Source organism: Vulpes lagopus, chromosome 18 (genome assembly GCF_018345385.1).
Source record: "Vulpes lagopus strain Blue_001 chromosome 18, ASM1834538v1, whole genome shotgun sequence".
Taxonomy (NCBI): Eukaryota; Metazoa; Chordata; class Mammalia; order Carnivora; family Canidae; genus Vulpes; species Vulpes lagopus.
This window is the reverse complement of record NC_054841.1, coordinates 15913209-15927162: the sequence shown is the minus strand read 5'-3', so window position 1 is coordinate 15927162 and position 13954 is coordinate 15913209. Positions and strand designations below refer to the sequence as shown.

At 53.4% G+C, this 13954-nt stretch overlaps 1 protein-coding gene and 1 long non-coding RNA gene across 7 annotated transcripts in view; one reads left to right on the top strand and one right to left on the bottom strand.

The window, feature by feature from the left end:
- The window catches only part of LOC121478181, a 47904-nt gene extending 41084 nt beyond the window's left edge, over positions 1-6820 (bottom strand). The window contains exon 1 of one of the 2 annotated variants that reach the window (XR_005984428.1): positions 4487-6820. This is a non-coding gene — a long non-coding RNA (uncharacterized LOC121478181). The remainder of the gene's footprint in view (positions 1-4486) is intronic. The other variant, XR_005984429.1, reaches the window with a different exon arrangement.
- HNF4A (hepatocyte nuclear factor 4 alpha) overlaps positions 1-13954 on the top strand; it is a 60346-nt gene that overhangs the window by 25969 nt on the left and 20423 nt on the right. For 4 of the 5 annotated variants that reach the window (XM_041733076.1, XM_041733074.1, XM_041733075.1 and 1 more), the window contains exons 1-2: positions 8503-8771; positions 12567-12741. In XM_041733076.1, the coding sequence (XP_041589010.1) occupies positions 8657-8771; positions 12567-12741 (290 nt within the window). In that variant the 5' untranslated portion in view covers positions 8503-8656. Of the gene's footprint in view, positions 1-8502; positions 8772-12566; positions 12742-13954 lie in introns of those variants that run through there. The other variant, XM_041733077.1, reaches the window with a different exon arrangement.

Genomic DNA, 13954 nt, shown 5'->3' with positions numbered 1-13954 from the left:
AATTCTAAATGTTCCTCCCTGACCTCCAGGAAGGGGGTCCCCTCAGTCTCTTTCCCCTGGGCCTGTCCCATTGGCCATGCTTCCCTCCCCTCCCTCCCGCTCCTCCTCCTGATTCTCCCTGCCTCTCCTGCACAGCCTGACTCTGGCACAGAGTTCCTGATAGGCTCCACTCCAAAGGAGGACATGGCCACCAGGTCCTAACTGTCCCCATCCAGGGGACATTTCCCGGCTGGGTCACCATCTGGATGACTTTAGACATTCTTTTGTTCCCCTCTGTTTCTTTGGGGTCCGACACAGTGAGGGCCCTGACAACCCACTCCCACCCCACCTGTTGCCAGGCCAGCTCCGGAGAGATTTAGGTCAGGCTCCAAAGCTCACTGGGCCAGGTTTCCTGGAAGGCCACATTGGGGCAGGGGATAAACACGGCTCCAGAGCCAGGTAGAGATAACTCAAACACTCAGCAATCTGGGCCTCAGTGTCCTCGCTGGTGAAGGGAGACAATAACTCTTCCTTCCTCAAAGCTTGTTCTCAACTGCTGCGGAAGAGTGTGCAGCCTGCTATGAAAGACCAAAGCAAAGTGCAGAACAGTGCGTGGGGCAAGGGTGCTAAGACACGGCCTCCTATGCTGCTGGGTTGGCAGGAAATGAGTGTGCAAGAGGCTAAGGAAGCAAGAGAAGTGGTGGCCTGTGGTGAGGAGGGGCAGTGGCCTGGTGGGCAGTGTGGGAGGGGACCAAGACCTCTCAACGTGCACCTTTTTGTTTTGTTTTGTTTTGCTTTTTGAGCCACGTGAATGTAGTACGGATTCAAAAAATAATAATTCAAAAATTTTAACGAAATAGGTAAAACATCAAGTGGTAATAATAATAATAATTGCACCTGCCTCAATAATATGAAAGGCATTCGGCCAAAGCTGAGAACAAAGTACGAGGACTTGACACAAAGAACAGAGAAAGCCTGCCCTCGAGTCTGAATTTTTGACCTGGAAAGGCCCTTTATTTTAAGTCAATCTCGTTTTATCGGTAGCAAAATAATGGTCCTTGGTACCAAGAATCAGGAGCTCCCTGCATCCGGCCACAGTGCCAGGTGCTGTCTGAATCAGGATTCAGTCTACCAGGGAATCGGAAATCTCACTGAATCGGGATTCTGTCTACCAGGAAGCTATCATCGTTCCCATGGGGGATGTTGGGGAAACTGAGCCTCATTGAAGTTGCAACTAGTGAGTCGCAGAACAGGGATGCATATCTAGGCCTTTCTAGCTCCCATAGTGTGTCTCAATCTTGGCTGCACATCAGAATCGCCTAGAGACTTTAAAAAATATGGATGCCTAGCACCCAGCCACCCCAATCCCAAGATTTGATCATTGGTCTGTGATGGAGCCTGAGCATCAGTATTTTTTTTAAAGGTCCCAGGTGATTCTGATTCACTGTCAGATTTGAATCTCTGCTTTATGCTAGACAACTTTTCTTTCTTTCTTTTTTTTTTTTTTTGAAGATTTATTTATTTATTCATGATAGACATAGAGAAAGAGAGAGGCAGAGACACAGAAGGAGAAGCAGGCTCCATGCCGGGAGCCCGACGCGGGACTCGATCCCAGGACTCCAGGATCGTGCCCTGGGCCAAAGGCAGGCACCAAACTGCTGAGCCACCCAGGGATCCCCGCTAGACAATTTTTCAAACAGGAGACCAAAGCCAAGGAGGGAAATGACTTTGCCTAAGGTCGCACAGTGGCTGGAAGCAATGCTGAGGCAGGGCTCTCATGGAGCCTTTGTGAAAATAAATTTAAGAGGCGCTCTCTTCTGGGCAGATAAATCTCCATAGACACTTGCTTTGGTAAATGGAACAGATTTCCACACTGATTCACTTTCTTGCACAAAGAACTTTTGTGCAGTGAGCAACCTGTACAACTAACTGTATGCAGCAACCCTAGCCTGAGTCTCAGGACTCCCAAACACTATATCTCAGTGACCTTCAGGCAAATCCCTGGGGCCCTTCAGTACAAGGGGCAGGGGGAGGGAAGGGTGGGCAGGGAGACCCAGGTGGTTCCTGGGATAGGGGTTCATTCCTTACACCATGACCAAGGTCTGGGCCAGGCAGGGGCTTGCTATCATCCTTCAGGCCCCATAGGGGCTGAGTAGGCCCCATCTAACTCCGAAGGTCACTTGTGCAGATAAAGTCAGGAACATAACCAGGAGGGAGGAGGGACATAAACAGGGGGATGACAACAGCCTCAGCCCAGAAGTCACAAGCCACCTGGCAGGAGGCAGCCCTCAGGGAGGCCCTGCCCACACAGACCCAAGTCCTCCTGGCTTCCCTCCTGATCATTCTCCAGACCATCCACTCTTCCCTAACTCTTGAGCCTTGTGGTCAGCGTCTCCCACAATGCCCTGCTCTCTGGCCAGAGCGGCTTCCCTGTCCTCCTGTCATCACCCACCACGTTGTCCCCTTCTGGATGTTCCCTCTGCCCAAGGATCCATCCCTGACCACCCCTGCCCAGAGACGTGCCCTCCTTCTCAGGGCCTCTCCAGCCCTCACAGTCCATGCACAAAGCCCACATGGGCCTCAGGATGGAGCCTATTTTGTCATCATCCTGGCCAACTTGCCTTGGGCATCGAGTGTCAGCCCTGGAAAGCCAGGGTGGCCCCGGGGTTGGGAGCACAGACTCTGGAGCCAGACCACTCAGGTTGGAATCCTCGCTCCTGTTCCTTATATGTTGAATGAGCTCAGACACATGGCCCAAACCTCTGTGCCTCGGGTCTGTAAAATGGTGATAAAACTATTGCCTGCTTTGTTGATTGGTTGTAAGGATAATGCACTGACCCGTGTAAAGCCCCCCAAACAGCTGCATCAACCCCAGTCGTGGCTGTCCGCGCTCCGCTTCATCCTCACAACCAGCCTGGGAGGTAGGTATTATTTTTCCCAATCACAGGTGAGGGAACAGATTCACGAGAGGTCCCAACTCAGGGAAGGGCCCTGCGTCTCTCTCTCTGTGGCCTGAGGCTTCCAGAGAGAGGACGTGGAGAGGAGGTTCTAACCTGGAGCCTCTGGTTTACAGCTCAGGGCTGCTCCTCAGAGGGCCCGCAGGCCCCGGGCCGGGTGGATTCCCCAGGCTCTAGGTGGCTCTGGGCCACCCTGCTTCCAGCCAGCCACGGGAAGGGGGTGCACGGCAGAGCAGGGCGGCTTGCTTACTCCTGTCCAGAACACACCACTGAGTCCGGAGACGGCCCCTGTCTTCCTCAGGCTAGCTGGAGACGCTAAACACCTGGGCAACCTCCTGTCCCTGGACCATCCTGCCCCCCTCCCCCCATCTGCATCGGGAGTGAGGGGCAGAGGCTGGCCCGGCACCCTTCCTGTCCTGTCATCAGCTCTGGCTCTACCTTTCAAAGGAAATGTTAAAAGGAGGACAGCAAAGAGGCACCAGTGTGAGGTGGGTCCTGGGCATTAGTCCCTCAGCTCCTGGGAGCCTCGAATCTCATTTATCTCATTTAAAGGCCGTGGGTGCACATCCTCCTAAGCACTCCTGGGCTCTGACCATGCAGGATTCTAGAATCCCGTGCTCAAAGCTGCCGCTCTGCATCTCTGTTGTAAAGCGCCCCCCCCCCCCGGCCCCCCCAGCTACCTTTATCTCTCTTTGGTAACAGAGCAAATTTGCTCAGGACCTAGAGCAGGGGCAACAAGCAGACTGTTGACTCTTGAGCAAAACCTACCCTTTGGAGAGCAGGAGAGGAGGCGCTGGATGTGCGTGGGGAGGCCAGCAGCCTCTTGCATAACCCGGGTGGCCTCCTGCCCACCCAGGCCTTTTCAGGGTTAGGGGTGAGGCAAACCGCAAACTCATGCCCAGTTAATTTTTTAAGGCAAAATCAACAGGCTCAGCAATGATTAGCAGGCAAGTAAGTTCGTCTTAATCGTGCTGAGGACAGGGAGGAAGGAGGCTTCTGGGGGCCCAAGGATGGGGCTGGGTTATCAGTTAACCACATGAATGTTGTTTCCTTCCAAATCCACTGGCCTTCAGCCCCGAGCTCCCTCATCTTCCTCTCGGAAGTCCTCCCGTGGCAACCCAGGGGCCATCAGCGACTGAGAGAACTAACGGTCTACCGTGCCGGGTCCCCAGGAGGCACCTGCCAGGGCTGGGATGAAGAACAGGAGTCCTCACAGAGCTTGAGGTCTTCTTTTGAAGGCAAAGCCCCCCTCCACCCAGCCCTCTACCGCTGTGCGGCCTTGAGAAGGTCCCTTCCACTCTCTGGGGCTCAGGGAGGGGCCTGAGGTCTGTGGCTCAACCTACAGCCAGCTGCCACTACCCTGGGGGCCTCAGTGTTTCCATCCACCGAATGGGTGGGTTGGTTGAGACACCCTTTCCAGTCTTGAGGTTCTGGGAGGTCATGACTGGATTAAGCCAATGTAGCCTTATCCAGGCAAGGAGGGTGGTATGGGCAGTGTTTTAGGAATTCAAGGGGGAAGAGAAGATGCCCAGAACAGGGAAGGGGCCTACCTGTTTTCTGCTGTTGCCACCAGCAAGCGACAGATCCCAGCTCCAGGAAGAGAGCTGTCTTCTCAGATGGGAGGCAGGGGTCCCTGTGGGGTGAGGCTGCAACCGGCAAACCCCGGTTGGCCCAGGACCCTTCCCCTGGACTCCAGCACTGCCAAGGGAAGCAGCAGGGCCACACCAGCCCTGGGGCCTGCTGGCTGCCTGGACTGGAGTTTGGTCAGTGGTTGGGGACCTATATTGTGAGAAAGTTTAGGACTTTGTCCACAAACTGGAATTTGAAATTTCAAAGGGGCGAAACTGGAGGGCCCTACCCCAGAGTGGAGATGGCTCTTGGCTTCTTTCCCCCACGACTTTTGTTCTTTGTCTTGATAAGTCCGGGTTCCCTGCACCACTCCCCAGGCGGTGGGGGCGGGGTGGGGAGAGACCAGAGATAGTGGGGTGGTAAGAGCCCAGAGGAAGCTGAGATGCCAGGCAGCCTGGGGTGGCCAGTGTCCGGAGGATGCCTCTGAACTTGCAGGTGACCAGGGGTAGGCTCCTTGGCTCCTCAGATCCCTGAGCTCCGGACAGTAATGTGATGGAGTCCCCAGCTCCAGCGCTCCAGAACTCTGGTGTTCTTTCTGGAATTCCCAGAGGGAGGCAGTACATAGGGGGTGAAGCCCTTATTAAGCTCTGGAGTCAGCCTTGGGCTCAGATCACAGTCCCCCTTGTGTGGGCTTAGGCAAGTCCCTTCTTTCTCTGGGCCTTAGTTTTGTCATCTGTAAAGCAGAGTGGATAAGATGGGAAGAGTGGAAGGTTCTTAGCACCGGGCCTAGCACAGGCTCTCTCCAGAAACATTAGCCATTACTATAGTTTAAAAGGAAAATGAAGTGGTCCAGAGTGGCAGTGCTCTTAACCACTGTCCACACCAGAGGCCTGAGCACCCTGCCCACAGCTGGGTCTGTGGCAACCCCTCCCCACTGGCTGCCCTAAATGAGCCCTCCTGCCCTTCTAGAGGCCTCCGTCTCTCCATCTATGATATGAAGGAGCTGGACCTCTCCATGAGCTCTGAAATCCTCTGTTATCTGCTAAGAGCCACCACATGTCAAGTGGGGTCAGATAGCCCACGGGGCAGGGCAGAGAGCAAAAGTGGCTGCTGAGCCGATGGCACCGAGGCCAGGGTTTGTCCACGGCTGGGCAGGCCATCCCCAGGAGTTCTCCTGAGCAGGGGTCCTGATTGCCACCAATTGTATGACTAGTGGGTCAAGGAGTCAACCACCAGCGATGATAATTGCCCCTGTTGCACCAGATGCCTACACTTGGTCATTTAATGTCTACACCATCCCTGCAAAGAAGGTATCAACCCATTTATCTAATGCCAAAACTAAGGCTAGGAGGAGTGGGACTTGATGTCAGTTTTGGGAAGTTGGCAGCACCTGGATTTTGACCTAGCTCCTTCTGATTTCAAGGCCTGTGGTTTACCCTCTTGAGTGGTGGAGGGGAGAGGGAAGGAGGGCTAACAACCCTTATATTATTTTATTTAACCTTCACGATAAACTACAAGTTAGGTTCATTTTGCAGAAGGAGAAACCAAGGCTTCAATAGAGTGACTTACTTGAGATCACAGAGCTAGTAGATCTTACAGGCAGTGTGTTGTTCATATGAGGGAATGTATCTAGAAGATACAGTTTGGGGTCGGCTGAGGGTGAAATAAATCATGTATGTAATCAATTATGGAAGCTCATGTGTCAGTAGTTATAGTCCAAGAGTGGATAGATTTGCATACAGAGGAGGTTGTGATGTGTGGGACGTGGGCGGGGTATGGAACAGGTTTCCAGACTGTAACTCAGAAGCAGGGGATCATGCGTGTTGTGTGTTTGGTGAAGTGTTCATGTCATGCTTTGTGTAGGTAGCTTGTCACATATGGACTGTCTACCTTGGTGGTTCTTATGTGTAATGGGTCCTGTGTGTGGCATGACATGACTCACCCCAGTTGACCATAGACTTTATTTAATTCAATCTAAAATGTCATCGATAGAGATTGAAAACTTGCTATTTTTGTTACCAGCGAAACTCTGACACACCAATAATCACATCTCACTTTTGGTAACGAGAGCGTGTGCCTCTGAGAACTGACGAGACTCTAGGTGTGTAGGCCAAATATTGCTGGCTTGTGAGAGGAGTAGCTGTGTCTGGCCTATCACAGGTGCCAGACAGGTGGCAGGACCTGGGGCCAGCCCCCAGAGCTATCCTTCCTCCTCTGTGTTTATCCCTTAGTCAGGTCTCTTGCCCAGCTGAGCTCTGTCTTGGCTACTGGAGCCAGAGTCAGATGTCCCCGAGTGGGCACAGGAGGGACCTGCCAGGAATTGAAGTCTCCGTCGGGCCTTTATCAAATCTCTAGATGCAGATTATGTGTGGAGGGGCTCTGTCTTCCTCCCTCTCTGGGTTCTCCCTCCCTGGGGGGTCTTGTTCTGACCAACAGACAAGTGGGCTAAGATCTCCCCATCTTACAGATGTAGCACTTGAGGCCCTGAGAGAGATGTGATTTGAACAAAGTCATCCGAATAGTGACGGAGCTAGCTCCTAAGCCTGAGTCTCCTGACACCAAATCGAGTCTCTCTTCTCTTCCAGAACGATCACTTCCCTATCTCAGCCCTGGAGGGGAAGATGGAAGGGGACAGAACAAGGCTACCCAGGGCAGAGAAGGGACTTCTAATAATTGGAAGAATGAGGAGGATGCCTCTGCCCACCCTTGAACACACACCACCTCTCCCCCTGATTTACCCACAGAGAAACCCTGCCACCTATTTACTCATTCACTGATTCATTTCCTTTCACTAATTCACTGGCTCATTCCTCCGTCCCCTCCATCACTAGCTCACCCCCTCGCCGCTTGCTAACCCGCTCACCCTAATTCATCCCCTCTTGCTCCAGCTGGCAGAGGAGGACAGGCTCCCAGGATCCCGAGTCTAGGCCCTTCTGCCCTTGCCCATGCTTTCTATGTCCTGCATTGCGACCTCACCTCCCAGGAACGCTCGTAGAAGGCAAGCAGGACCAGTAGCAGAACTTGCAGAAATCCTGAAGAATTGATTGCAGAACATTAAACCAAACATGGGGACCTAAGTGTGGGGCCCCGTGCGACCGCTCAGGTGACAGGCCCACAAGGAAAGGCTCCTCTGAAGGAGGCGATGGGTGGAGAGAAGAGGGAGATAGAGACAGAATGGTGGGGGGAGGAGGCTTGGATGCTTGATAAGTGCTGCCTGATACCATCTCCTTTAATACTCGAGCCATCCTTTGAGGTCGATTATGCCTTTTACAGGGGAGGAAACTGAGTCTCTGAGAGGAGAATCATTGACCCAAAGTCACGATTTGGTAGGGGGTAGGCGCCTGAGTGTAATCCAGGTCTCTGGCTGTTGAGGGGGGCGGGGGAAGGAAGCAGGAGTCGGGATGGCAATGGGAGATGGTATCTGGTGGGCCCTGAGAAGCAGGCTGCCGTGGGGGGGCAGGGGAGGAGAACCCCAGGTGAGTCCGTGCTGCCCCCCCCCCCCCCTGCCCGAAGGTGGGCAACTGGGAGTTCCCGGAAGGAGGATCTAGAAGATTGGTGTCTGGGGCCTGGGATTTAGGTCTTTAATTCATGTGCCACAAGGCAGCTTTATCTCTTCAAGAGATTGAGGGTAGAAGTCAATGATTTGGGAAGTTACTGAGTCAGGGCATCTAGGCGGTGGGCTGTCAGTGTCTGAGCGCATCAGTGAGGATGCCTGACTTGGGGTGACCGTGACTCGACGGGGGTGGCTGAGTCAGGGGCCAAGGGAGTGGCGGCGAGTTCGTGTGCCTGTCTTACAGAAATCCATAACTGGATGTCAGGGAATCGGGGCCCCAAGTGCTGTAATAGCACCCCCGTGTCCACCAGAAACCAACAAACAGCCAAATCCCGGCAGCCCCGCCCAGCCTATCCACCAGTGGGGGAGCCGATTAACCATTAACCCCCACCCCTCCCAGCAGAGCCTCCACCCCTCCGCAGGGGCTAGGCCAGGACTCCCGGCAGATCCTCCCAGAGGACGGTTTGAAACGCAGGAAGGCAGAGAGGGCCCCTGGGAGGAGGCGGTGGGAGGGCGGAGGGCGGGGGCCAGGGCTCTGCCCGAGCCTTTGGGGTGGTCATCCTGGGCAGGGCGAGCGGCTGAGGTGTGGAAGGGGAGGATGCGCCTCTCCAAAACCCTCGTCGACATGGACATGGCTGACTACAGTGCCGCGCTGGACCCAGCCTACACCACCCTTGAGTTCGAGAACGTGCAGGTGTTGACGATGGGCAATGGTAGGTGGGGGCGAGTGTGCCCAGGTGCGCCGCTCGGGAACAGGTATGCCCAGACATGGGAGCGGATCTGCGGCACTCAGTGTTGGGCTGGGAGAAGAGTGATCGAAAACGGCAGGTCGGGCCTGTAGGCCAGTACAGGTGTCTCCAGGTGAGACAGGTGTGCCCAGGTACAGTGACCAGAGGCATTCTGGGTGAGGGGAGGCCTGCGTGGGCAGCTCTCCAGCTAAAGTTGATCCCAGGTATTCTCCTGTCTGGCCGGGCTGGTCCCTGTTACCCCAAGGCTATTTCTGCTCAGCCTGTCCCTGGGAGCGGGCGGTGACATGATGGTGAACTCCCTCTTGGTGTCTGGCTCCAATAATTGGGCCCGACTAAGGCCCCTTCTTGAACCCTTTGGGCTTAGGTCCAGAGAGGTAGAAGGGTATGTTATGTCCTTAGAGATGCTGGATGGGGGCACAACTGGGTGTCTTTGGGACTTTCCTGGGGTGAACGCCCCACTTAGGATAAAATGGAATTCTTAGGGAAGTTTTGTTCAATGAGATGCCAATCAGCAGTGTGCGCTGTGGTGTCCCCATGGCCTCTCCTTGGAGTGCGCGCATGAGTTTTTGGGCACTAGTGTGTGGGTGGGGGGTGCTGTGTTGGCAAACACGTATGTACCTTTGGGGACCATTTGCACGTCTGTGTTAGTTTGTCTGGGTGTGCCTGTTCTGTGTCAGTTTCTACGCGTATTTGATTACCGTGTCTGTGATGGTCGGTGTCCCCGGGGGTGCCTGTGTGTTGGTCTTGCTTATGTATGTGAGCAGCAGTGAGCGTGTGTACGTGTATCTGTGGATGTTTGCACACATGTGCTGTGCTGCGGAGGTGGATCTGTGTTGGTGCGCCCTCTGCCTTTTGGACATGTGTCCTAGATGGGCATTCTGTCCTGGGCCCCGTTTATAGCTGCTTGTGTATAGGCGTGCGTTCCCGGACTGGGGAGTGATCAGTACTGTCCGGTAAACACGGTCATGAACACATGACGTGCAGGGGTTTGATACTGCCGTTTGCCAAAGGAGATTCACAGGAGCCGCACGTCCATTTCTCTCTGTGCAGATTTTGTTGCCCACGTTGTGTCTCTCCCCAGGTTTATATATTTGCTCCCACATCACCAAGAGCTCATCGGAAGCAGGGGTGGGAGGTTCTTCTCCCCAAGGAGGTAGGGGCAGGGAGGAAGCCTGGAAGCCAGGTAGCTTCCAGAGGCCAGCCTCAGAGGAGAGGTGGGGGCAGGTGGCCGAGGTCACCCTGCCGCCTGCCTTCCTTCTGTGGCTCAGCCAAGGTCTGTAATGCTTGTGGTTAGTTTGGCTTAGTCAGAAAGATGTGACTGCCCTGCCCATGTCAGCCTCCTCACCAGGTGCTAACCTGCCCTTGCCACCTACTCACTGTGTGACCTTGGACACGTCATATCCCTTTTCTTAGCCTCTCTATCTTCTGTAGAATGGGTTTAATCACTTCAGGCCTGCTGGCTGGCCAGCTTTTTGGGGTGTCCATGTAAGGGAATTGAGGGGAAAAGAAACAGGAAATGGTACACAAGATGCTTCTGTACTAGGCAGGGTGTTGTGTGACCCCACAGGGACATTATGTACTGTCACACTCCTGGCCACTGCCCAGCCCCAGACTACTCCCTGGGACCAGCCCCATCACCCCTGCAGAGCCTGCACCTCCCAGGAGTTGTGTGCGCCTGAGGTGGAGGCCACCGCTGGGCGTCCCGTAGATAGGACAGCCTCCAACTCAGGAGCCAGAAAGATCTGGGCTCAGATTCTGGCATGGACCCTTCCTTCCTGTGTGAACTCCACAAGAGGTTTTCCTCTCTGAGCTTCTGTTTCCTTATCTGTCAAATGGGAATGAATAATAGCACCTGCCTCCCAGAGCTCACCAGAGGATTAAGTAAGATGAAGCACCTGGTACTCAGCCCTGGTAACTGGTCCTGGCCCCACATGGGTCGTCTCCAGAACACTGGGCATCTGTAAGAAAGGTCTGCATTCTCCACTGGCATTGCCACCCCAGGAAGGGCAGCATGGGCCAGAATCATCCAGCGCACCTGGGCTGTAAACCTGGCACCTCTACTCAAGAGGAGTATGATGACCCTGGGCACATCACTGGTCCTCTCTGAGCTTTGGCATTCTCTCCTGGAGAATGGGACCTATCTGCTGAACACAGCAGTGAGGTGACACACTTGGCAGCACCCAGCCCCTTCTGTGCAGGATGTAGGAACGCCTGCCCCCAGCCTCCACCTGAATGGCCAGGAGTTGTGGGGTCATATCTCCCCCGGGGTTGAGGGAGGTGAGGCTGAGGGAGAAAGGGCACCAACATGGCTTAACAATTATCCCCATCTCCGGGAATAATTCACCAAGTGGAGGGGGCTGAGCTCTGGGCACCCTTAGGAATCCAGGAGATGTCAGCCAGGCGACAGCAGAGATGAGATGCGATGGTGTCTGTTTATTCCTGGAAGCTGAACATCATCTGCTCCAGGGGTTTGATTCTGCAGAAAAGATTTTCTTTCGTGAATGTTGATACTGTGCTTTTTATGTACCGAGCATGTCATATACATTGATTCAGTGAATCCTCATAACAGTCTTAGGGGATTATCATGCTTCCTATTTCACATGCAAGGAAGCAAAGACATGGAGAAGTAAACTCATACAGCTAACATCACACGGCTAAGATGTGGGCAAACTCAGACTTAAGCTTGGCGGAAGGACTACAGAGTGTGTGCTCTTGACTGCAGCATGATGCCCCCTCCAGTTCTCAGTGGGGTGTTCCCTAGGAATTCAAGGTCGGATTCATAGATATATGAAAACATGTGTGCATATGACTGCATGGTGTGCATATGCATATGCACGCATTTTTCTGAGGAGATGGTCCATGGTGTTTATCATCTTCTCCAAGAGGTCTATCCTTACTATGCTTACAAAAGTATGGTTCAGCTACTGAAAGTTAAAAAAAAAAAAAAAAGTCAAAAGGCAAACAACCAGACTAGTTGAACTGGTTGCCTTTTACAGGTAGGGATACTGAGGCCTAGGGGGACTTGAAGCAAGGAAAAGGAACTTGCCCAAGGTCACAGGTGAGTTAGGGGCAGCATCTGGACTAGCACCCAGGACCCTAAGCACCTCATCCACGATCTTTGCCACCTGCCTCTTATCACCCTTCTCATACAGATGCAAGCTTTTGCCTCTGAGACAGGTGGTATTTGAAAGATGCCCAGAACCTTGCCATGACCCTCCCAGGAGGACAAATGGGCCATTATGTGCGTCTTCCCATTCCCTGGGAGAGTTTTTGAGGCCTCTGGGTACATTGAGAAATGAGGGACAGGACCTGAGCAGGTTCTGAGCAGAGTATTTGTCCCTTCCACGGGACAAATAGGGGAGTATTTGTCCCTTCCACGGCACCCTCTGCCCAGTCAGTTGGGGTCCCTAAGAGTCAGATGCATCCTAGTGGGTGGCCAGGTTCTCATTACTTCCCAGAGGAAACGGCCTTGCAGCCTCTACCATGGAGAAGCACACCCTCGCAAGTGACTCTGAAGCCATGTCACAACCATCACTAAGTAATAGATGCAAAATAGGAGTTCCGAAATGCCAAGGGACTTGCTCAAGGTCATTGAGGGAGTGGGAACAGCACCTGGGTCTGGATGAGGCTGAAGCCCTGTGGTGGAGATCCCCACAATGCTCATATTGGCTTCTGGATCTAAGCCATCAGGGGAGCAGAGCCTCTGGGAAGTGAATTCCTGCCTGTCCTAAGGTGTTACTCTTGTTTCCTCTGGTGCAGACACATCCCCATCAGAAGGTGCCAACCTCAACGCACCCAACAGCCTGGGGGTCAGCGCTCTGTGTGCCATCTGTGGGGACCGGGCCACAGGGAAACACTACGGTGCCTCGAGCTGTGACGGTTGCAAGGGCTTCTTCCGGAGGAGCGTGAGAAAGAACCATATGTACTCCTGCAGGTGAGGAGCCCCTGCTTGGAGCCCGATTTCTCTAGCTGGGAAATGGGTGCACTGAGGCTAATGATGTTCCCCAGAATCTATCTTCTCCCTGACTGGGTCCCAGAAGCATCTGCCTTCTGAGGCCTTTAAGCTTCCTCTGCTTTCTTGTGCCGCAGGGATCCTGATGGGAACATCCTCTCTAGGAACCTCACTCATAAAGCTACCAACTGCCCTTTATTGAGCACTTACTATATGCCAGATATACTGAGTCTTTGCATGTATTTAACTGGCCCTACAAGCCCATCATTATTCCTCCTATTTATTTTTTTAAGATTTTATTTATTTATTCATGAGAGAGAGAGAGAGGGAGGCAGAGACACAGGCAGAGGGAGAAGCAGGCTCCATGTAGGGAGCCTGATGTGGGACTCGATCCTGGGACTCCAGGATCATGCTCTAGGCCGAAGGCAGGCGCTAAACCGCTGAGCCACCCAGGGATCCCTATTTTTCCTATTTAGCAAATGAGGGTCCATTTGGGATCAAGCTTCCTCTGAAGCTTCAGAGGATGGGGCCCATCCCCCTAACCTGGAGCTTTTCCTGGGGCCAATCTCTGATTCTTAGAGTCCATTGGGCCTTTCTACCTATCCCAAGGACTTTCCAAGGCTTCCTTTGACAACACCTCCCATTCTGAGTAACAACAATAATAAAATAATAGCACTCAGTTATGAGTAGTTGTCATTTACAGAATGATGCTGTGCCAAGTCCCATCCACATATTATCTCATTTCTACCCATCAACACGCCTCTGACATGGTTGCTATAGATGAGGAAGCTGTGGCTTGGAAAGGGCCAGGAATCTGTCCAAGGTCATCCAACTTGAGTCAATGGCAGACCCATGTTGACGCTCAGGGTGCCACCCTTAACCACTGTGGGGTACTACTACTGCTTACAGTCCCCTCCAGAGAGTCACTTCTGTGGACCAAGTATGGACTCTGAGCCATAACCAGGAGCCTGCTATGGGCCTCGCACTTTCCTAGAATGTCATAGAAAGAGTTGTCCCTGGTTCTCAAGGGGCTAGAGGTTCCAGCTCAGTTTTGCCATCAGGTTGCCATCCCAGACTTCATGTCACCTCTCCGAGCCTCAGCAGGACAGGGCTAGAATTTAGAGTCCATTGGGCCTTTCTCATGGTTAGCATAAGTCCTAAGGCAAGGAGGCAAGGAGGCTGGGAGTCAAGGCTG